We start from the raw sequence: 24480 nt of genomic DNA, 5'->3' as shown, positions 1-24480 counted from the left end.
AAACACCGGCCGAAAGTTTGGTCAAAGAGGGTCTTTTGGGAAGAGGAAGGTGGAAAGGATTTAGGAAGAGAACTCCAGAGCATGAGGCCTAGTCAGCGAAGGCACGGCCAATAACAGCAGGAAATGGATGGATGTGCAAGAAGCCAGAGTTAAGGAGGCCGGGGAGGGGAATGAGTTGTGGGGCTGGAGGATGTGAGGGAGATAGGGAGAGGCTGCAGTCCCACATGAGGACCTGAACACACAGGGATGAACTTCCACTGGTCCGACGCTTTCCTGTTGGACGTCCGCGATCCCCGGGGAAATTCACCCCCACAGTGCGGGCTGATGCTGCCATTGCAGCACTGAGGGGAGAGTGCGTCGCCCGAGGTCTTTCAGATGGGATGGTAAACCCAGGCCCCGTGCATTATATGAAGGAGAAGGGGTGGGGGGGGGGACGGGGGGAGGGAAAGGGGAGCTCTCGCTGTGTTGTGGGCCAACATTCCCCCCGCCTCACGCACCAAAAAAAAAATTGCTGCTTTGAGGGATCTTGCTGTGCCCAAAATGGCCGCCATGCTCTCCCACATAAGGGCGGGGCCTGTGAAGCCCCGTCGGGTCATCCTGAGGGAAATGCACCGAGTTAAAAGGAGAAGAGTTCTTTATCTGAGAAGGAGGAGCTAGTTGCAGCCTTCCCCCTCATTAAATGGGATGTTGTTTCTCCCCCGCAGACAGTGGACCATTAGAAAGGGCACTGAGAGACTATTGCGTGACATCTCCGGCATCGAGCAGTGTCAGAAAATGTTCAATGGAGGAATTACTGGGCAGCTACATAATCTTTATCATCCTGCTCTTCATTGAAACCAAGGGAATACCCCCCATCACCCTCGCCATTATCATTCTCAACATGTTCATCTTCTTGGCCCCCGAGCTCAATGTGGCGGAGGTCTGCCTCAGCGTCCACACCACCTTCTACGCCTGCGAGTGGCAGCGGCTCGTCCTGGCCCCCCTGCACCACATCGACATCGACCACCTGGGCTTCAACATGGCCTCGCTGGTCTGGAAGGGCAGCAAGATGGAGCGCAGGGTTGGCAGCGCCCGCTTCGTCTTCTCCACCCTCATCTTTGGTATCCTGACAGGCGTCACCTACCTGTCAATCAAAGCGGCCCTCGCCTGCCTTCTGACCGAGAGGTTCAACATGGACTGCGCAGTAGGCTTCTCAGGTACCTCCGAGAGTGGGGTACATGGGGTATAACGGGTAGCCGAGAGTGGAGTACACAGGGTGTAATGGGTATCTGAGAGTGGAATACACAGGGTATATGGGTATCGGAGGGTGGGGTACACAGGGTATATGGGTATCGGAGGGTGGGGTACACAGGGTATATGGGTATCGGAGGGTGAGGTACACAGGGTATATGGGTATCGGAGGGTGAGGTACACTGAAGGAGTTAGCAAAACAACAAAAGCGCCCGAGAGGAACAGGGCAGTGTTTGGAAAGATGAGGACTTACCCATTGATGTATGGAGAATGTAAAATTGGAGTAAGAGGGCAGTAATTTAACACTGGGTGATTTGAAGAATGAGTTTAAAAGTACAGAATGGATATATAAAGAGGGACAAAAACAAGAAATGCTGGATTCACTCAGCAGGTCTGGCAGCATCTGTGGAAAGAGAAGCAGAGTTAACGTTTCGGGTCAGTGACCCTTCTTCGGAACAGTTCCGAAGAAGGGTCACTGACCCGAAACGTTAACTCTGCTTCTCTTTCCACAGATGCTGCCAGACCTGCTGAGTGAATCCAGCATTTCTTGTTTTTGTTTCAGATTTCCAGCATCCGCAGTATTTTGCTTTTATATAAAGAGGGAGCCAGTTTCAGCTTCACGGACAAATAAAGAGATTGAGAGAAAATAAACTGAAATTGACGATGGCGCCATTTTGGACCAATAAGAGTGAAAAGAGATTTGTCCAATGTGAGGTGGGACCCACGAAGGAGAGGGTAGGGGATGCACAGGAATCGGAATTAAGCAGGTTGTTTACATCAGTGTGTGGCACGAGATGAGGGAGGAGGTGTCAGTCAATGTGACAACTCGAGGGTGAGAGCGTACCCTGTTTACTATGAGAGTCGGAGGCTCCCTCACACTTACGTTGCTCGGCCCCCCTGCTGTGTGCGCAGGGATGGACCCTCAGGTGTAGCGTGTGTAACGGTGGGGAGGCCCCACGAGAGGAGCCTATCCCTCAGCCTTAGATGTTTGAGATTGTACCTAGTCATAGATCCATAGAGTCATTATGGCACATTAGGAGGCCAATCGGCCCATCGAGTCCATGCCAGCTCTCTGCGGATCACTCCAGACAGTCCCATCGATCCCCGTATCCCTACAAGTTTTATTTCCCTCAAGTGCCCATCCAATTTCCTTTTGAAATCATTCATCGTCTCCATTTCCACCCTCGTGGGCAGCGAGTTCCAGGTCATTAACACTCACTGTTCTTCACATTCCGCAAACCCCCCCCCCCCCCCACCCCTGCCGTATCTCTTACCCAAAATCTTCAATCTGTCTCCCCTAGTCCTTGTACCATCAGCCAATGGGATCAGCTTTTCTTTGTCTACCTTATCTAAACCTGTCGATCTTGTACACCCTCCATCAAATCTCCCCTCAATCTCCTTTGCTCCCAGGAGAACAACCCCAGCTTCTCCAACCTAACCTTGTAGCTAAAATCCCCCATCCCTGGAACCATCCTGGTAAATCTCCTCTGCACCTTCTCAAGGACCCTCACCTCCTTCCTAAAGTGTGGTGACCAGAACTGGGCGCAATACTCTACCTGTGGCCTAACCAGAGCTTTAAAAAAGGTTCAGCATAAGTTCCCTGCTTTTGTACTCAATGCCTCTATTTATGAAGCCCAAGATCCCATATGCTTTGCTAACCACTCTTTCGATATGGCCTGCCACCTTCAAAGAGCTATGCACATGAGCCCCCGGTCCCTCTGTCCCTTTAAAACAGTGTCACTAAGACTATATTGCTTCTCCCCATCCCTTTTGCCAAAATGCATCAGCTCACCCTTCTCTATATTAAATTCCAGCTGCCATTTGTCTGCACATTCTGCTATCCTTATCTATGTCCTACTGCAGTCGATTGGTATCATTCACACCTCCAAGTTTGGTATCATCGGCCAAATTTTTGAAATTCTACTCTGTATTCCAATATCCAAGTCATTTACATTGTTATGACTGACCGCTCCTGTCAAAGCCCCCAATCAAAATATACGATTCTGATTGTGGGGGGACCAACGCACTGTTAATTCAATCCCGTCGCTCCACAGATCGGCTAACATATCATTTAAAACTTTCCAAATTAAAGAAAGACCCAGCCAAATTGTACCGTCTATTAACCCCGAATGAGGCTAACCAAACTAGGTGTCTTTAAATCAACAAATTAACTCTTTAATTAGAAAAACTAAATTTTTAAACACTGTGGAGATATAAACAACATATAAAATAGAAAAAAATAGAGTCCTTGCAAATTTACAGTCCAATGTTGCTTGAAGTCCTCTCAGAATGTTTCTTGAAGTCCTCACATAATGTTGCTTTCCTTCTCCAGCGAATTTCAACGATTAACGACTTGCAAACACTTTCAACAGAATCAATCTGACTTTAGAGTTTTTGAGGGGTAAAAGATTGTCACAGTCTAACTTCTCTCCTATCAGTTTAAATTACCAGAGATCTCTGTTTTGGCTTGACTTTTTTTTTGAATTTTGAGAGATAATAATTAAACTGACTAAAATCCTCTTCCTTCAGTTTAAATGGTTGAGAGCTCTTTTTCCTGGTGCTGTCATCACAGCTGTGTCTTCTGTCTGTGTTGTGTTAGAACAAACTGTCTTCAACTAAAAGCCAGTTCAAAACTCAATTGTAACAAATGTATCGCATAAGGCTCACTCCCAATGGCTATATCTATGGTAACGAGAATGCACCCTTTGAATCGTAATCTCCAAATGGCTGTTTCTAAGGCAATGAAAATGCACCTTCCTGTAACTCCTGAGGCTTGCTGGTTCTTAAAGCAATACTGATCCCTTGCCAGCCTTAAAGGCAAACCGCATATTCTAATTAAAAATCTACAGGGCTATAACAACGTGTATTAAAAAAAGGGGTCTGAGCACTGAACCTTGGGTAACATCACTGTCTACCATCTTCCAATATAAAAAACAACCATTTACCACAACTTGTTCTTTCTGTTTTTAAGACAGTTTTTCATTCAAGCTGACACTGACTCTCCTATTCCATGAGCCTCAGTTTTGTTAACCAGCCTTTTATGTGGTACTTTGTCAAACACTTTCTTAAAATCCATATAGACAACATCCATTGCTTTCCCCTCATCAACCTTCTCTGTTAATTCATCAAAAAATTCAATATGATTAGTCAAACATGATCTGCCTTTTACAAATTAACACTGGCTCTCCTTAATTAAGTCAAATCTCTCCAAGTGCCTGTTGATTTTATCCCCCCCTGATTATTGTTTCTAAAAACATACCCACCTTGATGCTAAACTGACTGGTCTGTAGTTGTAAGAATGTCCTTACACCCCTTCTTGAATAAGGATGTCACATTTGCCACCCTCCAATCCTCTGGCAACTCCCCCATATCTAGGGAAGATCAGAAGATTATGGCAAGCCCTTCCCCTATCTCCCCCCCCCCACTTAACAATCGGGATGCAAGCCATCTGGACCTGGTGACTTATCCACTCTAAGCATAGCCAGCCTTTCCAGTACATATTTCCTATCAATTTTAACTCCATCCATTACCTTTGCTATCTCTACTTCAGCCGATATTTTTCCAGTGTCCTCTTCCTTAGTAAACACCAAGACAAAGTACTCATTAAGTATTCTAGCCTTGCCCTGTGTCTCTAAGCATATATCATCCTCTTTGTCCCTAATAGGACCCACAGTGCCTCTTACTACCTGCTTACTATTTCCACGCCAGTAGAAGATTATCGGGTTCCCTTTTGTGTTAACCGCAATATTTGCTCTTTGCCAGTCTTACTTTCCTCTTCACCTCCTCTCTCAGCTCACTGTATTTGGCCCGGTTCTTGTTCGAGAATTCACCTGACCTGCATCATACACCCTCTTTTTTTTGTTTCATCATATTCTCTCCCTTGACATCCATGGAGACCTAGCTTTGGTTCCCCTACCTTTCCCCCTTGTTTGCAATGTACCGAGCCTGTACCGGAAACCTCCCCTCCTTTAAAGATAACCCTTTGTTCCGTTACAGCTTTTCCTGTAAATCTTTGGTTCCATTTCACTCTGGCCCGATCCCCTCTCATCCCATTGGGAAGTTAGCCCTCTCCCAATTTAGAAGTTCAACTTTAGATTGTTCCTTGCTCTTCTCCGTTACTAATCTAAACCTTATGATACAATGATCGCTCTTACCCAAGTGCTCCCCCACAGACACCTGGTCTACTTGGCCCACCCCATTCCCCAGCACCAGATCCAGCAATGCCTCCTTCCTAGTTGGACCGAGAACATACTGGTCACGGAGTTTCCCTGAACACATTTCAGAAATTCCTCCCCCTCCTTTTTCCTTTATTCGACCATTATCCCAATTGATATTTGGCTAATTAAAGTCCCCCAATATCACCACTCTATAGTTCTTGGACATCTCTGTGACTTCCCTGCTGAGTTGCTCCTCTCTCTCTCTCACCCTCAAGGACATCCTCTCTTTCCAAAACTGCCTCCCCTCCTCCCTTTTTCCCTTCCCTAAATCATGACTTGCCCAACGAATAACGCTCCGAAAGAAGAATGATGTCTAAAAATACATTCAACACAGTGTGAGGGGGGAATGCAATCTGCATTTTACTGTGTTACTGTTCTCTTTTTCCCAACAGGGATTCTTTTTGCCCTGAAGGTGATAAATAATGGCCATAGCGCCGATGGAGATATTCCGGGACCGTTTCAAATCAAAAAACGAGATGCTTGCTGGGCAGAACTTGTCCTTATCCATCTGTTGTCCCCAAGGTAACGTGTCCTCTGCTGCTCCGCCGACACTGAGACAGGAGCAGGATGTATGTGTGTCACGCGGCTATGGTGTTGGGTGCATCATGGCTTCTTGGTTTAGAGTACATGGGCATGACCTCAGGACTTAACGCACGAGTGAGTAATTTCCCAGGCTAACCAATCTGCTTCCTGATTCCCTTGCTTCTGACCAGTTAATTGAACGATGAGCTGTTGTGTGCATTGAGACCTGTACTGGCTTGGCACTGTGCAGGGATCTCCACTCTCGGGGATTTGGGCATCGCTGGCAAGCCCAGCATTTACTGTCCTTGAGAAGGTGGTGCCGTGCGCGGGCTGAAGGATCGGCCGCAGCGCTGTTGGGGACGGGAGCTCCAGTATTTGGACCCAGCGACGACCTAAGGTGGGGGGGGGCGACAGTTCCAGGTCCGTGAGGAAAGGGCAGGAGAGTCAGACGAATGGAATAAAGGAAAGACTTTCATTTATGTAGCGCCATTCTCCACCTCAGGACGTGCCACAGCACTTTGCAACCAAGGAAACACTTTGCAAGCGTAGTCACTGTTTGTAACATAGGAAACGTAGCCAACCTGCGCACAGCAAGATCCCACAGACAGCAATACAATGACCAGATAATGTTCTTGGTGATGTTGGTTGACGGATAATTATCGGCCAGGACACTGGGGAGACCCCCCCCCACCCCCACATGCCCCCCTGCTCTTCTTCAAAGCAGTGACCTTGGCATCTTTTACATCTACTTGGAGGGCCGACGGGGCCCCCCGGTTTAACGCCTCATCCGAAAAGGCAGCACCCCCCGACAGTGCGGCACTCCTTCTCGTGAACCCATAACCTTCCGGCTCAGAGGGGAGAGGGCTCCCCACCGAGCCAACAGCTGGCCTTGCCCGCCTGGGTTGGCAGAGGTTGCGAGTTTTGGTGGGAAGCTTCCGTACTGGCACAATGGCTGCTGTAGACAGCAGGGGTGAGAGGATGTTGCGCACACTTACTGGTGCCACACAATAACCTGTTACTTTTACACAACGTGCCTCAGTCCCTGCCACCTGCACCAGGCCCGCTTACCCCAGTCTGCAGCCAGCTTCGGGTATACAGCCCGGGCCATTCATCATTACCATCGATGCCAATTACAAAAGGGCACATAAACTGGATTGAGTGGGTCGACAATCTCAGGGGACCCACCATCCCCCTGTCCACTCCTTTACTGTTTGCTCTGCAGCTTTCATTCAATCTTCATAAATCACCCCCCCCTTACTGAATGGTAATTTCCGAGTGCGATTCACAAACAAGTGCGGCAGTTCAGGAACTTTCAAAATGACGGGGGAGGTTTGATTTTGAAGATTGAAAATGGGTTTCGCTGAGCTGCGTTTAGTCTGTGTCGTCTGTACTGATGTAAATACTAGGCTACTCAGAGGTAAATCTTTGAGGACGTCACATTTGAACACTGCGGTCCTTAATTTTATTTGCATTATCCCTGACTCCAACCATTCCATACAGCAAATTGGTATGTATATCAGTCAAAGTATATTTTGTGCTTATCATGTGAGGGATTTCAAACACTCCCAGGACAGGGACAGCACGGGGTTAGATACAGAGTAAAGCTCCCTCTACACTGTCCCCATCAAACACTCCCCAGGACAGGTACAGCACGGGGGTTAGATACAGAGTAAAGCTCCCTCTACACTGTCCCCATCAAACACTCCCCAGGACAGGTACAGCACGGGGGTTAGATACAGAGTAAAGCTCCCTCTACACTGTCCCCATCAAACACTCCCAAGACAGGTACAGCACGGGGGTTAGATACAGAGTAAAGCTCCCTCTACACTGTCCCCATCAAACACTCCCAGGACAGGTACAGCACGGGGGTTAGATACAGAGTAAAGCTCCCTCTACACTGTCCCCATCAAACACTCCCCAGGACAGGTACAGCACGGGGGTTAGATACAGAGTAAAGCTCCCTCTACACTGTCCCCATCAAACACTCCCCAGGACAGGTACAGCACGGGGGTTAGATACAGAGTAAATCTCCCTCTACACTGTCCCCATCAAACACTCCCAAGACAGGTACAGCACGGGGGTTAGGTACAGAGTAAAGCTCCCTCTACACTGTCCCCATCAAACACTCCCAGGACAGGTACAGCACGGGGTTAGATACAGAGTAAAGCTCCCTCGACACTGTCCCCCATCAAACACTCCCAGGACAGGTACAGCACGGGGGTTAGATACAGAGTAAAGCTCCCTCTACACTGTCCCCATCAAACACTCCCAGGACAGGTACAGCACGGGGTTAGATACAGAGTAAAGCTCCCTCGACACTGTCCCCCATCAAACACTCCCAGGACAGGTACAGCACGGGGGTTAGATACAGAGTAAAGCTCCCTCCATTGTTTCCCCAATAATTTGCCTCAGTCACTGTTTCACTGCCTGCCCCAATGCAATATCTTGCCATTTCTTGGCCTCTCTGAGTACGATTGTTAATTTGGTGGTGTTATCATAAATTGGACCTGCTGCTGTGCCACTGCAGAGACGAGGGCATGTAGCGCAGGTTGGCATTCTGTGCAGTACTGAGGAAGGACTAAACGGCCTTTCAAATGAGCAGGTTAAACCTGGTTGCCATCTTTTATCTCACCTGGGTGTAACGCTCCCAGGCACATTTCTAAGATGAGGGAAATCCCTCCCGTGTCCTCGATCAACATTATCTCCCTGACACCGCCACCAAAAAAAGGCTGATTAACTGGTCATATAACGTTATTTTGTTGATGGGATCTTGCTGTGTATAGATTCATTTCCACAATTGCGTAAGTATAACAGTGACTATACTTCAAAAAGTAATTTAAGGGGAAGCTGGATAAACACACGAGGGAGAAAGGAATAGAAGGATACGCTGATAGGGTGAGATGAAGTAGAGGGTGGGAGGAGGCTCGTGTTGAGCAGAAACACCAGCACGGAACAGATGGGCCGAATGGCCTGTTTCTGCGCTGTACAATCTCCGTAATCCCTTGACTATGAAACGGTATGGGACGCGGTGAAGGCACAAGGATCGCCACCATCTTTCTTGTTCTCTATGCCCCCACCCTCCATCATCGACCCCACAAATAGATTGACTGGCCATTTGCCTGTTTGTGGGATCTCACTGTGCACAAAAATGGCCTCCCTGCAAAAGAATTTCTGCGCTTCACAGCATTTGGGGATCCTCGAATTGGTAAGACGCTTTATGCAGACAGGTCCTCCACCTCGGGCCCCTCGCCTCGAATCGCTCAGCCTGGTCAGATCCTCTACCTCAGTCTGGTTTCCTTCAACTCCCACCTCCATATGGAATCCTCGATTGTGATGGCAGTATTATTTGACAGGAGGAACAGTGATGAAAGCAGTGTTATTATTGAGTGAGGTATAATGGAGGCATGGGAATTAGTCAAAGAAACAATTCTCGATTCTCTCCATCCCAAACGTGGGCTGTTTCTGGAAGGAGGGCCTTGCAAGTTGCAGAAAGGTACAGTCCTGGTTTGGCTAGTCAATCCCATGAGTGACGTTGCTGGACATTTGATCACGTGACGCTCAGACCACACGACATCTTGATCAAGTCACGTTTGGCCGTGCGACATCTGACCATGTGACGCTTCATCTTGTAACGTCTGGTCATGTGACATATGCTCACGCACTGTCTAATCACGTAATAACTGATCACATGACGTCTGATCGCGTGACTTCTGCTCCTGTGATGTATGATGCTGCGGCATCTGCGATTGTTATTGTGTTTATCTTAGAAAGGTTGATTTCCCAGTACTTTTGCTCATGGTTTCACCCCAATAGCCGCTGTGAGAGATGTTCCAAAAATCAGGAGGCCACTTGCAAGTACTGGGCTGTTACTGAATAACAGTGGGGTACAGTACTGGTGGGTACAGGTCTGTCACTGTATATCACTGGGGTACAGGACTGGTGGGGAAAGGTCTGTCACTGTATATCACTGGGGTACAGTACTGGTGGGGACAGGTCTGTCACTGTATAACACCGGGGTACAGTACTGGTGGGGACAGGTCTGTCACTGTATATCACTGGGGTACAGTACTGGTGGGGACAGGTCTGTCACTGTATAACACTGGGGTACAGTACTGGTGGGGACCGGTCTGTCACTGTATAACACTGGGGTACAATACTGGTGGGGACAGGTCTGTCACTGTATAACACTGGGGTACAGTACTGGTGGATACAGATCTGTCACTGTACAACACTGGGGTACAATACTGGTGGGGACAGGTCTGTCACTGTATAACACTGGGGTACAGTACTGGTGGGTACAGGTCTGTCACTGTATAACACTGGGGTACAATACTGGTGGGAACAGGTCTGTCACTGTATAACACTGGGGTACAGTCCTGGTGGGGACAGGTCTGTCACTGTATAACACTGGGGTACAGTACTGGTGGGGACAGGTCTGTCACTGTATATCACTGGGGTACAGGACTGGTGGGGAAAGGTCTGTCACTGTATATCACTGGGGTACAGTACTGGTGGGGACAGATCTGTCACTGTATAACACTGGGGTACAATACTGGTGGGGACAGGTCTGTCACTGTATAACACTGGGGTACAGTACTGGTGGGTACAGGTCTGTCACTGTATAACACTGGGGTACAATACTGGTGGGGACAGGTCTGTCACTGTATAACACTGGGGTACAGTCCTGGTGGGGACAGGTCTGTCACTGTATAACACTGGGGTACAGTACTGGTGGGGACAGGTCTGTCACTGTATATCACTGGGGTACAGGACTGGTGGGGAAAGGTCTGTCACTGTATATCACTGGGGTACAGTACTGGTGGGGACAGGTCTGTCACTGTATAACACCGGGGTACAGTACTGGTGGGGACAGGTCTGTCACTGTATATCACTGGGGTACAGTACTGGTGGGGACAGGTCTGTCACTGTATAACACTGGGGTACAATACTGATGGGGACAGGTCTGTCACTGTATAACACTGGGGTACAGTCCTGGTGGGGACAGGTCTGTCACTGTATAACACTGGGGTACAGTACTGGTGGGGACAGGTCTGTCACTGTATAACACTGGGGTACAGTACTGATGGGGACAGGTCTGTCACTGTATAACACTGGGGTACAGTACTGGTGGGGACAGGTCTGTCACTGTATAACACTGGGGTACAGTACTGGTGGGTACAGGTCTGTCACTGTATAACACTGGGGTACAGTCCTGGTGGGGACAGGTCTGTCACTGTATAACACTGGGGTACAGTACTGGTGGGGACAGGTCTGTCACTGTATAACACTGGGGTACAGTACTGATGGGGACAGGTCTGTCACTGTATAACACTGGGGTACAGTACTGGTGGGGACAGGTCTGTCACTGTATAACACTGGGGTACAGTACTGGTGGGGACAGGTCTGTCACTGTATAACACTGGGGTACAGTACTGGTGGGGACAGGTCTGTCACTGTATCTACTTTGTCAAGTCCCCTCAGAACCTTATGTTTCAATATGATCACCTTTCGTCCTTCTAAACTCCAATGAGTACCCTAACCTTAACGCGAACCCAACCTGCTCAAACTTTCCTCATAAGACAACCCATTCATCCCAGAAATCAACCTAGTTAACCTTTTCTGAACTGCCTCCAATACAAGTATATCCCTCCATAAGTAAGGAGACCAGAACTGTCCGCAGTACTCTAGATGCAGTCTCACCATTGCCCTGTGCCGCTGTAGCAAAACTCCCCTATTATCCTCCAGCGCCCTTACAATAAAGGCAAACATTCAATTTGCTTTCCGAATTACTTGCAGTACCTGCATGCTAACTTTTTGTGTTTGATGTATGAGGACACCCAGATCCCTCTGTGCTGCAGCATTCTGCAGTTTCTCTCCATTTAAATAATATTTTGTTTTTATATTCCTCCTCCCAACGTGGACAAGCTGACATTTTCCCACATTATACTCCGTCTGCCAAATGTTTGCCCACTCACTTAACCTAGCTCTTTCCCTTTGCAGACTCTTTGTGTTCTCTTCACAACTTGCTTTCCTCCCTATCTTTGTATCATCAGCAGATTTGGCTACAATACATTCAGTCCCTTCATCCAAGTTATTTAATATAGATTGTAAATAGTTGAGGCCCCAGCACTGATCCCTGTGGCACTCCACTAGTTACAGTTTGCCATCCTGAAAATGCCCATTTATCCCGACTCTCTGTTAGTTACCAGTCCTCTATCCATGCTAATATATTACCCCCAGCACCGTGGGCTCTTATCATGTGTAGTAACCTTTTATGTGGCACCTTATCGAATGCCTTTTGGAAATCCATATACACTACATCTACTGGTTCCCCTTTATCCTGCTTGTTACATCCTCAAAGAACTCTAATAAATATGTCAAACACGATTTCCCTTTCATAAAACTCTGCCTGATTGCATTATGATTTTCTAAATGTCCTGCTACCACTTTCTTAATAATGGATTCCAGCATTTTCCCAATGGCAGATGTTAGGCTAACTGGCCTATAGTTTCCTGCTTTCTGTCTCCCGCCTTTCTTGGATAGAGGTGTTACATTTGTGTTTTTCCAATCTGCTGGGGCCTTTCCAGAATTTAGGAAATTTTGGAAGATTAGAGTCAATGCATCCACTTCTTTTAAGACCCTAGGATTCAGGCCATCTGACCCAGGGGACTTGTCAGCCTTTAGTCCCATTAGATTTCCTAGTATTTTTTACCTAGTGATAGTGATTGTTTTAAGTTTTTCCCTCCCTTTTGCTCCCTGATTTTCTACTACTATTGGGATGCTTTTAGTGTCTTCTTGAATAGAGTCAGATACAAAATATTTGTTCAAAGTCTCTGCCATTTCTTGTTTCCCATTATTAATTCCCCAGTCTCATCTTCTAAAGGACTAGCGTTTACTTTAGCTACTCTCTTCCTTTTTATATACTTGTAGAAGCTCTTGCTGTCTGTTTTTATACTTCTTGCAAGTTTACTCTATTATTCCAATTTCTCCCTCTTTTTTTTGTCATCCTTTGCTGGTTTCTAAAATTTTCCCAATCTTCTGACTTACCACTAATTTTCGTAACATTGTATACCTTTTCGTTCAACTTAATACCATCCTAACTTCCTTAGTTAGCCATGGATGGTTCATCCTTCTCATAGTCTTTTTTTCCCAATGGAGTATATCTTTATTCAGAATTACGAACTTCTCCTTAAATGTCTGCCACTGCTTCTCTACCGTCTTAATGTTTAATCTATTTTCCCAGTCCACTTTAGCCAACTTTGTCTCCCTACCTTTATAATGGCCTTTATTTAAGTTTAAGACACTAGATTCAGACCCAAGTTTCTCACCTGTGAAATTCTGTCATGTTATGATCACTCTTCCCTAGAGGATCTTTTACTATGAGATCATTAATTAATCCTGTATCATTACACATTACCAGGTCTAAAATAGCCTGTTCCACAATGTATTGTTCTAAGAATCTGTCTTGAATATGCTCTATGAACTCATCCTCGCGGCTACCTTTGCCAATTTAATTTGTCCAGTGTATATGAAGTTTAAAGTCACCCTTGATTATTGCAGTACCTTTCTTACAAGTTCCCATTATTTCTTGATTTGTATTCTGTCCTGCAGTGTATCTATTATTAGGCGGCCCATAAACTACTCACACTAGTGACTTCTGTCCTTTGCTATTTCCTATCTCCACCCAAACTGATTCTACACCTTGATTTTCCAAGTCAAGATAATTTCTCACCACTGTACAGGTCTCATCCTTTATTAACAGAGCTACCTCACCTCCTTTCCCTTTCTTCCTATCCTTCCGAAATGTCAAGTACCCTTGAATATTCATCCCGGCCTTGGTCACCTTGCAACCATGTCTCTGTAAAGGCTGTCATATCATAACCATTTATTTCTATTTGTGCCAGCAATTCATAAATCTTGTTACAAATGCTGCATGTATTCAGAGAAAGAGTCTTTCATTCTTTTTTTTACCATTTTTTCCTATTCTGACCTTATTTGCCGGTGCTCTCTTATGTTTGTATGCTCTGTCCCTTCCTGTCACACTCTGGTTATTATTACCCATGTCGCTACCCTGCACTATTGCCTTGTCCTTTCTCGTTAACTTTACAAATTTCAGCTGAACCCTCTCCCCAATATTTAGTTTAAAACTTCTCTACAGCCCTAGTTATTTGATTTGCCAGGACACTGGTCCCAGCATGGTTCAAATGGAACCCATCCCTCTTTCTCCCAGAGCCCCATGAATTGAAACCCATTTCTCCCACACCAATCTTCGACCCATGCGTACAGCTCTCTGACCTTATTGGCCCAATGCCAATTTTCACGTGGCTGAGGTATTAATCCAGAGATCCATGTCATTGGTAGCTACATGGACCATGACAACGGGATCCTTTCCCTCCCACTTCAAGTTTCTCTCTAGCCCCGAGGAGATGATTTAATCCTGGCACCAGGCAGGCAACACGGTCTTCAGGACTCATGCTCTCGGTTGCAGAGAGCAGTATCTATCCCCCTAACTATACTGTCCCCTACTACAACTACATTCCTTTTTACTCACCCCAACATGAATGGCCCCCTTCCCTATGGTGCTGTGTTCAGTTTTCTCATCCTCCCTGCAGCCCCTGCTCTCGCCCATACAAGCTGCAAGAACCTTGCACTTGTTGGACAAGTATAAAGGCTGAGGTGCCTCCATTCCACCTTCTGGTCCCCCCCCCCCAGTCCTGCCTCACCCGTACTCACACCCTCCTGTCCCTGACCATGGACCAAATCTGAAGAACTTAACCTAAGGGGTGTGACTGCCTCCAAGAGCAAAGTGTCCAGATAACGTAACCCCTCCCAGTGTCCGAATCTCACTCTCCAGCTCATCAACGCTGAGCCGAAGTTCCTTGAGCTGCAGACACTTACTGTAGTGGTTGTTGTGATTCACCCAGGTGTCCACCAGCTCCCACATGCTACAGCTGCAAAACATCCCCTGCCCTGCCATCTCTATCTTATTTTATTTAACTAATTAGGTTTTTAAATTCTGAAATATCACTCAATCATCTGTTTATAGTTTTTAATCTCAGTAATAACCTTATTTAATTTATTAAATTTAGTTGTATACTTTAGGTCTTTACTGGAATTAACCCACAGTCCTAATTTAAACCTATTTGTTTACATTTATTTTCATATATCAAGCAGCACCTCTTATCCCCCCTCACTGAATTCCCACCCTCACTGAATTCCCACCCTCACCCAATTCCCACAGTCACTGAATTCCCTTGCTCACCGAATTCCCTCGCTCACCGAATTCCCACACTCACCGAATTCCCTCGCTCACCGAATTCCCACCCTCACCCAATTCCCACAGTCACTGAATTCCCTTGCTCACCGAATTCCCTCACTCACCGAATTCCCACACTCGCCGAATTCCCTCGCTCACCGAATTCCCACCCTCACCCAATTCCCACAGTCACCGAATTCCCTCGCTCACCGAATTCCCACGCTCACCAAATTCCCTCACACTTTGGTGAAAGCTGCACTCAGGTGAAGCTGCTCTGAGCTAATACTCTAATTATTTAATGCACTGACTGTTTTACTTCACCCGTTCGAACTTTTTAAATTCCTGCCTCCTAGTTTAAACCAATGCTCCAGTTTAGAGAGAAAAACATTAGAAAAAAGAAAAAGCAAGGCAGTAATCTACTAGATTAAATTGAGATATATATATAATGTTGCATGTTCCATGAGGATTGGTTGTTTTATTTCTTTTGATTTCAGATCTTCTTTCGTTGGCCACTTAGCAGGCATCCTGGTTGGCCTAGCCTATGTGAAAGGACCCCTGAAGATAATAATAAATTGGTTTACAGGAAAAGAATATGGTAATGTGCGATTTGCAGAGTGCTGCCACCACTCCCGGAGTCTGTGTCTGGACGAGGAGCTTGACCGAGGTGGGCTCACGGCTGGTATTTGTTTTCCTGCTGCTGATTATCCTTTTTTTGGTGATCTTTTGCAAATAACTAAACCGTGTCGATCGGCGGCGTTAGGCGTGCTTGCCGTGCAAGAGTCTCCGTTCCCAAAAGTGCGGGACGCTTTGTTCTGGCTCTTTCCAAGGAGCTGGCACAGGCACGATGGGCCGAATGGCCTCCTTCAGAGACGGATCTGGGCGGGGAAGAGGGGCAAGTGGCATCTCTTTGCTAAAAGGCGTGTCTGTTTTGTATTGTAGAACCTTCCCCTCAGGATCCAGAACTGGAATGATAGCAGTGCTCAGTTCTGATGGCACTTCAGGCTACATCTGCAATGGGCAGGGGAAGGCCTGGTCCAATACCTGGTCTGTGTTGAGTTAGCTACCCCTGGGATGGGGTGGCAGTGTTGGGGGTGGGGAGGCGGGGGGCAGAGGAACTACCATTGCTGCCCCCGGGATTAGCGAGGGTTCCTCCTGATCACTGCATCCTGCTGTAAAATCCTTGTGTGAGAGAGGGTGCACGCACTGTGTATTGTGTGTGTGTGCGTGTGTGTGTGTTATATGTGTCTGTTGTAAGTGTGCAAGTTTGTGTATATGTATGCATGTGTGGTGCAATTGTTGTACATGTGTATGCTATGTAAGTATACCTGCTGTGTGTGTATGTGTGTGTGCACATTCGTGTCAATGTGTGCTGCATGTGGTTTTGTGTAAATGTGAGTGATATGCAGTATGTGTATGTGCATTGTGTGTGTCATATAAGTCTTGTAAATGTCTCTGTTGTGTACTTGTGCGCTATGTTGGATATTTCTGTATATGTGTGCGATGTGTATTTGTGTGCGCATGTTTTGTATATTTTTGTGCCTGTGTTGAATATTTGTGCATGTGGTATATTTGTGCATGAATATGTTGTATATTTGTGCAATGTATATTTGTGTGTGAGTGCTTTGCATATTTGTGTGACTGTGTTGTATATTTTGTCGCGTATACAAGAAGTGCGACGATGGAAAAATTACAGACTCAGGCTGTCTGACAGGAACAAAGGAATAGCTTTTGAACTGGGAGAGGTCAATTACACCCATTCTGAAACATTTCTGAATTGAATGGGTTCTTCTGAAAAAAAGAAGGTATAAAGTGGAAATATCATAACCGGATTTTTCTCATCCTGAACCCATGAAGAGACACTTTTGAATTGAATGGGTTCTTCTGAAACAAAGAAGTTGTGATGTAGCCACATCCTGGGCCATTGTTGGTTGCCACAGGGAGGGCGATCTGCATCTCTCAACAGAGGCAGAGGTATGAAACCATTTTTGACCTTAGAGGTAGGTCCCTGAAGACAGGGAGGGAGACACCCAGAAAGAATCCTCACCAAGGAGCTTGTTTTCAGCTATTGGGCTGGGAGAAATCCAGCAAGCAAGAAGGGAAGTGCCCTGCTGTAAAGTTCTACATCTTTACTTATGCATCAGTGAATTAGAAATGATCCACAGTAATCCAAACAGACAACACACAAATAAACAACACCGAGACCCTCGCCGCCACCGGTAAAATATGGCCTTCTCGGCGTCGGGGGTCATGGCGGGCCTCTCCTGGAAGGATTTTCTGTGTTGTATATTGATGTGTGTGTCTGTGTTGTATATTTCTGTGTGTTGTATATTTGTTGTATGATGCATATATATGTGCTTTTTTATATTTGTGTGTGCATGTGTTATATGTTTTGTGCATCTGTACATGCGTGCTGCTTACTTGTGTGTTTTATATTTGTGTGTGTGCTGTTTATTTGTGTTGGTATGTTTTGTATCTTTGTGTGTATATTGCATATTTGTGTGTTCTGTATTTGGGTGTGTATGTGTTGTATATTTGTGTTGGTGTGTGTTTGTGTGTCTGTTGTATGTTTATGTGTGTGTTGTATATTTGTGTGTGTGTCTTGTGTATTTGTGTGTGTGTGTTGTATATTTGTGTGTATGTGTGTGTCATTTATTTGTGTGTGGGTTGTATATTTGTGTGTGTGTGTGTTGTACATTTATGTGTGCGTGTTGTGTATTTGAGTGTATCTGTCTTGTCTATTTGTATGTGTGTTGTTTATTTGTGTGCCTGTGCTGTATATTTGTGTGTGTTTGTCATATATTTATGTGTGTGTTGCATATTTGTGTGTGTGTGTGTTGAATATTTGTGTGTGTCTTGTGTATTTGTGTGTGTGTGTGTGTTGTATATTTTTTGTGTGTTGTGTACTTGTGTGTGTTGTTTATTTGTGTGTATGTCTTGTGTATTTGTATGTGTGTTTTGAATATTTGTGTATTTGTGTGTGTTGTATATTTGTGTGTGTATTTTGTATATTTGTGTGTGCGTGATTTGTATATTTGTGTGTTGTTGAGTTGTGTGTGTTATATATTTGTGTGTGTGTTGTATATTTGTGTGTGTGTTGTATATTTGTGTGTTGTATATTTGTGTGTGGTATATTTGTGTGTGTTGTATATTTGTGTGTGTGTTGTACATTTGTGTGTGTGTTGTATATTTGTGTGTGTGTTGTATATTTGTGTGTTGTATATTTGTGTGTGTGTGTGTTGTATATTTGTGTGTGTGTTGTATATTTGTGTGTGTTGTACATTTGTGTGTGTGTTATATATTTGTGTGTCATATATTTATGTGTGTGTTGTATATTTATGTGTGTTGTTTATTTGTGTGTGTCTGTCTTGTCTATGTGTGTGTGTTGTACATTTGTGCGTGTTGTATATTTGTGTGCATGTGCTGTATATTTGTGTGTGTGTTTGTCATATATTTATGTGTGTTGCATATTTGTCTGTGTGTGTCTTGTGTATTTGTGTCTGTGCATTGTATATTTTTGTGTGTTGTGTACTTGTGTGTGTTGTACATTTATATGTGTGTTGTATATTTGTGTGTTTAGTTTACTTGTGTATTTGTGTCTGTGTGTTTAGTTTAGTTTAGTTTAGAGATACAGCACTGAAACAGGCCCTTCGGGCCACCGATTCTGTGCCGACCATTAACCACCCATTTATACTAATCCTACACTAATCCCATATTCCTACCACATACTCACCTGTCCCTATATTCCCCTACCACCTACCTATACTAGGGGCAATTTATAATGGCCAATTTACCTATCAACCTGCAAGTCTTTGGCATGTGGGAGGAAACCGGAGCACCCGGAGGAAACCCACGCAGACACAGGGAGAACTTGCAAACTCCACACAGGCAGTATCCAGAATTGAACCCGGGTCGCTGGAGCTGTGAGGCTGCAGTGCTAACCACTGCGCCACTGTGTTGTATATGTGTATGTGTGTGTTTTGTATTTTGTGTATTTGTGTGTGTTTTGTATATTTGTGTGTGTGTTATATTTGTGTGTGATGTATATTTTTGTGTGTGTTGCACATTTGTGTGTATATGTGTTGTATATTGTGGTGTGTGTGTTGTATATTTGTGTGTGTGTGTGTTGTATAATTTGTGTCTGAGTATGTTATATATTTGTGTGTGTGTGTGTTGTATATTTGTGTCTGTGTGTGTTGTGTATTTCTGTGTGTGTTGTATATTTGTGTCTGAGTATGTTGTATATTTGTGTCTGTGTGTTGTATATTTCTCTGTGTGTTGTATATTTGTGTGTGTTGTATATTTGTGTGTGTGTTGTATATTTGTATATGTTGTATATTTGTGTGTGTGTTGTATATTTGTGTCTGAGTATGTTGTATATTTGTGTTAGTGTTGTATATTTGTGTCTGTGTTGTATATTTCTCTGTGTGTTGTATATTTTTGTGTGTGTTGTGTATTTGTGTGTTTTGTATATTTGTATATGTTGTATATTTGTGTGTGTGTTGTATATTTGTGTCTGAGTATGTTGTATATTTGTGTCAGTGTTGTATATTTGTGTCTGTGTGTTGTATATTTGTGTGTGTGTGTGTTGTATATTTGTGTGTTTTGTATATTTGTGTGTGTTGTATATTTGTATGTGTTGTATATTTGTGTGTGTGTGTGTTGTATATTTGTGTGTGTGTTGTATATTTGTGTGTGTTGTATATTTGTATGTGTTGTATATTTGTGTGTGTGTGTGTGTTGTATATTTGTGTGTTTTGTATATTTGTGTGTGTGTTGTATATTTCTGTATGTTGTATATTTGTGTGTGTGTATGTTGTATATTTGTGTGTGTTGTATATTTGTGTGTGTTGTATATTTGTGTGTGTGTGTGTTGTATATTTGTGTGTGTCTGTTGTATATTTGTGTGTGTGTTGTCTATTTGTGTGTGTGTTGTCTATTTGTGTGTGTGTGTTGTATATTTGTGTGTCTGTTGTCTATTTGTGTGTGTCTGTTGTATATTTGTGTGTGTGTTGTCTATTTGTGTGTGTGTTGTCTATTTGTGTGTGTGTGTTGTATATTTGTGTGTCTGTTGTATATTTGTGTGTCTGTTGTATATTTGTGTGTGTTGTATATTTGTGTGTGTGTTGTATATTTGTGTGTCTGTTGTATATTTGTGTGTGTGTTGTCTATTTGTATGTGTGTTGTCTATTTGTGTGTGTGTGTTGTATATTTGTGTGTCTGTTGTATATTTGTGTGTGTGTTGTCTATTTGTATGTGTGTTGTCTATTTGTGTGTGTGTGTTGTATATTTGTGTGTCTGTTGTATATTTGTGTGTCTGTTGTATATTTGTGTGTGTTGTATATTTGTGTGTCTGTTGTATATTTGTGTGTCTGTTGTATATTTGTGTGTGTGTGTTGTATATTTGTGTGTCTGTTGTATATTTGTGTGTGTCTGTTGTATATTTGTGTGTGTTGTATATTTGTGTGTGTGTTGTATATTTGTGTGTCTGTTGTATATTTGTGTGTGTGTTGTCTATTTGTGTGTGTGTGTTGTATATTTGTGTGTCTGTTGTATATTTGTGTGTGTGTGTTGTATATTTGTGTGTCTGTTGTATATTTGTGTGTCTGTTGTATATTTGTGTGTTGTATATTTGTGTGTGTGTTGCCTATTTGTGTGTGTGTGTTGTATATTTGTGTGTCTGTTGTATATTTGTGTGTGTTGTATATTTGTGTGTGTGTTGCCTATTTGTGTGTGTGTGTTGTATATTTGTGTGTCTGTTGTATATTTGTGTGTCTGTTGTATATTTGTGTGTGTTGTATATTTGTGTGTGTGTTGCCTATTTGTGTGTGTGTGTTGTATATTTGTGTGTCTGTTGTATATTTGTGTGTGTGTGTTGTATATTTGTGTGTGTGTGTTCTATATTTGCGTGTCTGTTGTATATTTGTGTCTGTGTGTGTGTGTGTTTCCAGAGATTTGTGGATGTCAATTGTGAATAGAATGTGGCTTAGCTCCAACGTGCTCTGAAGTGAACGATGTCACCGTGCACTGTCTTGTATCACATAGGGAGGGTGGTTGCTGGGACAAATCTATATATGCTTTCACTTGAAAAGTGAGAAGATCAAATCTGCACCATCAGCGTACAGTGGGTCCTTCACAGGGCTGTGAGAGTGACCCACATCATAGATAGAGGGCCCAGGTTTAAAAAAAAGTAAGAAACTGCAGCACTCTGAGAAATAGTTCATTTCTGTCTTACATTTAGTCCCTCAATATCAGCCATGGCTCAGTGGCTGGTGCTCTTACCTCTGAGTCTGAAGACCCACTGCAGAGAGTTAAGCCCATAATTCAAGACAATGCTCTCAGTTCCAGTATGTGCAGGAGTGCTGCACTGTCGGAGGTGCCGTCTTTTGGATGAGACGTTAAACCAAAGCCCCATGTGTCCTCTCGCCTGGATGTAAAAAGATCCCAAGGCCACAATGGGGAGAGGGGCAGTGGAGCTCCCCCTCAAGTGTCATTGGGCCAATATTAACCCCTCAACTGACATCATTTAAAAATAAACCCAAATTAACTGGCCATTCATTGCATTGCTGTTAGTAGGATCTTGCCGGGTACAAATTGGCTGGACTCTATGTCTATGTAACAACATTGTCTTCCAAAGTATTTCAGTGGCTACAGAGAGCTTTTGGAGGTCCCGAGAGTCCAGGTCTTCCACTATTGCCAGCTCTCCTCTGATACCCCTCTTTTGAGTGATCGGTCAGAGGTTCCTGATAGTTCCCCTTGGCCCCAAGTGCACCCTAACTGGCTCTCCAATTTTCCATCACTTAAGTACCGTCATTCCCGCCCTGTCCCGCCAGCGTGAGCCAACTATATGTCCCTGTTTGCAACGCAAGTACTACTTGCTAACTCTTTGTATCCCTTTTACTCTCAGGTTGCGGGTGGCACTGTCACTTACTTGGGTCCATCCCTAGTCACCCCGAGCAGGGCAGCAGACCCTCACCTCGAAGCCAATTATCTACACAAACTGAGGGCAACTAAGGGTCAATCGCATGTTATCGCGTGTAGGCCCAGACCAGGCTAGGGTCGGGGGGCTGGGTCGGTTGAGGTGGGGGGGGGGGGGTGGGGAGAGGGGGGGTGGTGGGGGAATGGGGGGAGATTCCATTTCCCTGTAGGACATTGGTAAACCACGTGGGTTTTTTTAACACGACAACGGTCACTTCATTTCCCAGATTCGTCGCAGGGTTTGGACTCACGGATCTCCAGCTTTGCGAGTCCGGTAACGTGACGACACCACGTTGCCACACCCTGCTCCCATTTGCTTCCTCCCGCTGATATCCCAAGGGTGCCATCCCATCCGAATCCCCGTGAATTACCGTGCCCGTTGTCAAGCTGCCTGAAATTGGCACTTTTTTTTTTAATGAACCTATTCTCAGGAGGTGGGCAACATTGGCAAGGCTGGTATTTGTTGCCCTTCAGAAGGTGGTGGGGAGCTGCCTTCTTGAACCACTGAACCGTGTGGTGACGGTACACCCACAGAGCTGTTCGAGAGGTGGGGAAGTGGGGTGTCCAGGATTTAGACCCAGCGACCATGAAGGAATTGCGGGGGTGGTGGTGGTGTGTCCTGGGAGAGAGTGAGAAGTGAGCCTGCCTAATTCTTCCAGTTGGGTGTTTTGATGCATGTTACAAGCTGTGGGAATCTGGGATTAAGAGGGTAAAGACTAGACAAAATCCACTTGCTGATGCTGGGAGATTTGTTGTCATGTTTTTCCAGACAACCGACCCCCGACTCCAGTCAGATATCGGAGACAACGGAGGAGATGCTGAGACACCAGTCCCCCCAATCCCGAGGGGCTCCTGTGGACCGTTACTGCGCTGCTGTGTGCCAGTCTGCTTGTCGCCCTCTGTCAATCAGGTCAATAGAGTCTCGGGCCGAAGGTCAAGGGTGGAAAAGCGCGGCAGGCCCATCAGCCTCCGGGAGGGACCAATCGGGCGAGGTTTCAGGGAGGAACCTGTCCTCGGAAACGTGCTGCTGACTGAACGCAGAAGGGAATGGGTTAGCGGGCTCGGCAAAGCTGTATTCGGAGGGAGCACTGGGAACAGGAGGAGGCCATTCAGCCCCTCGAGCCTGTCCCATCGCTCAATGAGATCCTGGCTGATCTGTATCTGAGCTCCATCCACCCGCCTTGGTTCCATAATCCGGAATCCCCTTCCCCAACAAAAAAAATCTATCAATCACAGTTTTGATATTTTCAATTGACCCCCGGCCTCAACAGCTTTTTATTGGGGGGAGAGAGTTCCAGATTCCCACTCCCCTTTGTGTGAAGAAGTGCTTCCTGACATCACCCCCGAACGGCCTGGTTCTGACTTTCAGGCTCTGCCCCCTTGTTCTGGACTCTCCCCCCGAGCAGAGGAAATAGTTTCTCTCTATCGACCCCGATCGAATCCTTTAATCATCTTAAACCCCTCGATTAGATCACCCCCTTAAACTTCGACACTCGAGCGAATACAAGCCGAGTCTGTGCAACCTGTCCTTGTGATTTAACCCTTCAGCCCCGGGGATCAGTCTGGTGAATCTGCACTGCACCCTCTCCGAGGCCGATATATCCTCCCTGAGGTGGGGGGCATCAAAGATTTCCTTGAAGAGCCTTCCAGTCAATGTTAAAGAGTTGACCAAGTCCCCGACAGGAATGAGAGGCTCAGCTGTACAAAGCCCTGGTTAGAACACCCCTGGAGTTACTGTGAGCAGTTCTGGGAACCACACCTTAGGAAGATATATTGGCCTTGGAGGGAGTGCAGTGTAGATTTACCAGATTGATACCTGGACTCCAAGGGTTAAATTACGAGGAGAGATTACACAAACTCGGGTTGTGTTCCCTGGAATTTAGAAGGTCTACAGGCGATTTATCCACATTTAAGATATTAAGGGGAACAGATAGGTTGGTCACTTGGGCAAATGCAGGTTAATTAAGGAAAGTCAGCACGGATTTGTTAAGAGCAAATCATGTTTAACTAACACGGGAGTTTTTTGAGAAGGTAACAGAGAGGGTTGATGAGGGTAATGCTGTTGATGTGGTGTACATGGACTTCCAAAAGGCAATGTCACACAACAGACTTGTGAGTAAAGTTATAGATCGTGGAACAAAAGAGACAGTCGCAACATGGATATGAAATTGGCTGAGTGACAGGAAACAGAGAGTGGTGGTTAATGGATGTTTTTCGGGCTGGAGGAAGGTTTGTAGTGGAGTTCCCCAGGGATCAGTGTTGGGACTCTTGCTTTTCCTG

At 45.3% G+C, this 24480-nt stretch overlaps 1 protein-coding gene across 1 annotated transcript; it reads left to right on the top strand.

Moving 5' to 3' along the window:
• Window positions 1-781: 781 nt before the first annotated feature.
• LOC137357472 (rhomboid-related protein 4-like) lies at window positions 782-22279 on the top strand. Its single transcript, XM_068023817.1, has 4 exons — window positions 782-1196; window positions 5840-5969; window positions 15720-16020; window positions 22130-22279. Exons 1-4 carry the CDS (start codon window positions 782-784, stop codon window positions 22277-22279), a joined length of 996 nt encoding a protein of 331 aa, XP_067879918.1.
• The last annotated feature ends 2201 nt before the right edge of the window (window positions 22280-24480 follow it).

The sequence above is a fragment of the Heterodontus francisci genome, chromosome 48 (assembly GCF_036365525.1).
Source record: "Heterodontus francisci isolate sHetFra1 chromosome 48, sHetFra1.hap1, whole genome shotgun sequence".
Taxonomy (NCBI): domain Eukaryota; kingdom Metazoa; phylum Chordata; class Chondrichthyes; order Heterodontiformes; family Heterodontidae; genus Heterodontus; species Heterodontus francisci.
The sequence above is the reverse complement of the archived record's forward strand: the minus strand, read 5'-3'. Positions and strand labels throughout refer to the sequence as shown.

Bases quoted from the DNA above. Each gene is read 5' to 3' on its own strand.
- LOC137357472 (XM_068023817.1), top strand. From the start codon at position 782: ATGGAGGAATTACTGGGCAGCTACATAATCTTTATCATCCTGCTCTTC. The intron at 1,197-5,839 runs GTACCTCCGAGA...TTTTCCCAACAG, and splicing joins CTGCGCAGTAGGCTTCTCAG to GGATTCTTTTTGCCCTGAAG. The intron at 16,021-22,129 runs GTGCGGGACGCT...TTTTACTCTCAG, and splicing joins AAGAGTCTCCGTTCCCAAAA to GTTGCGGGTGGCACTGTCAC.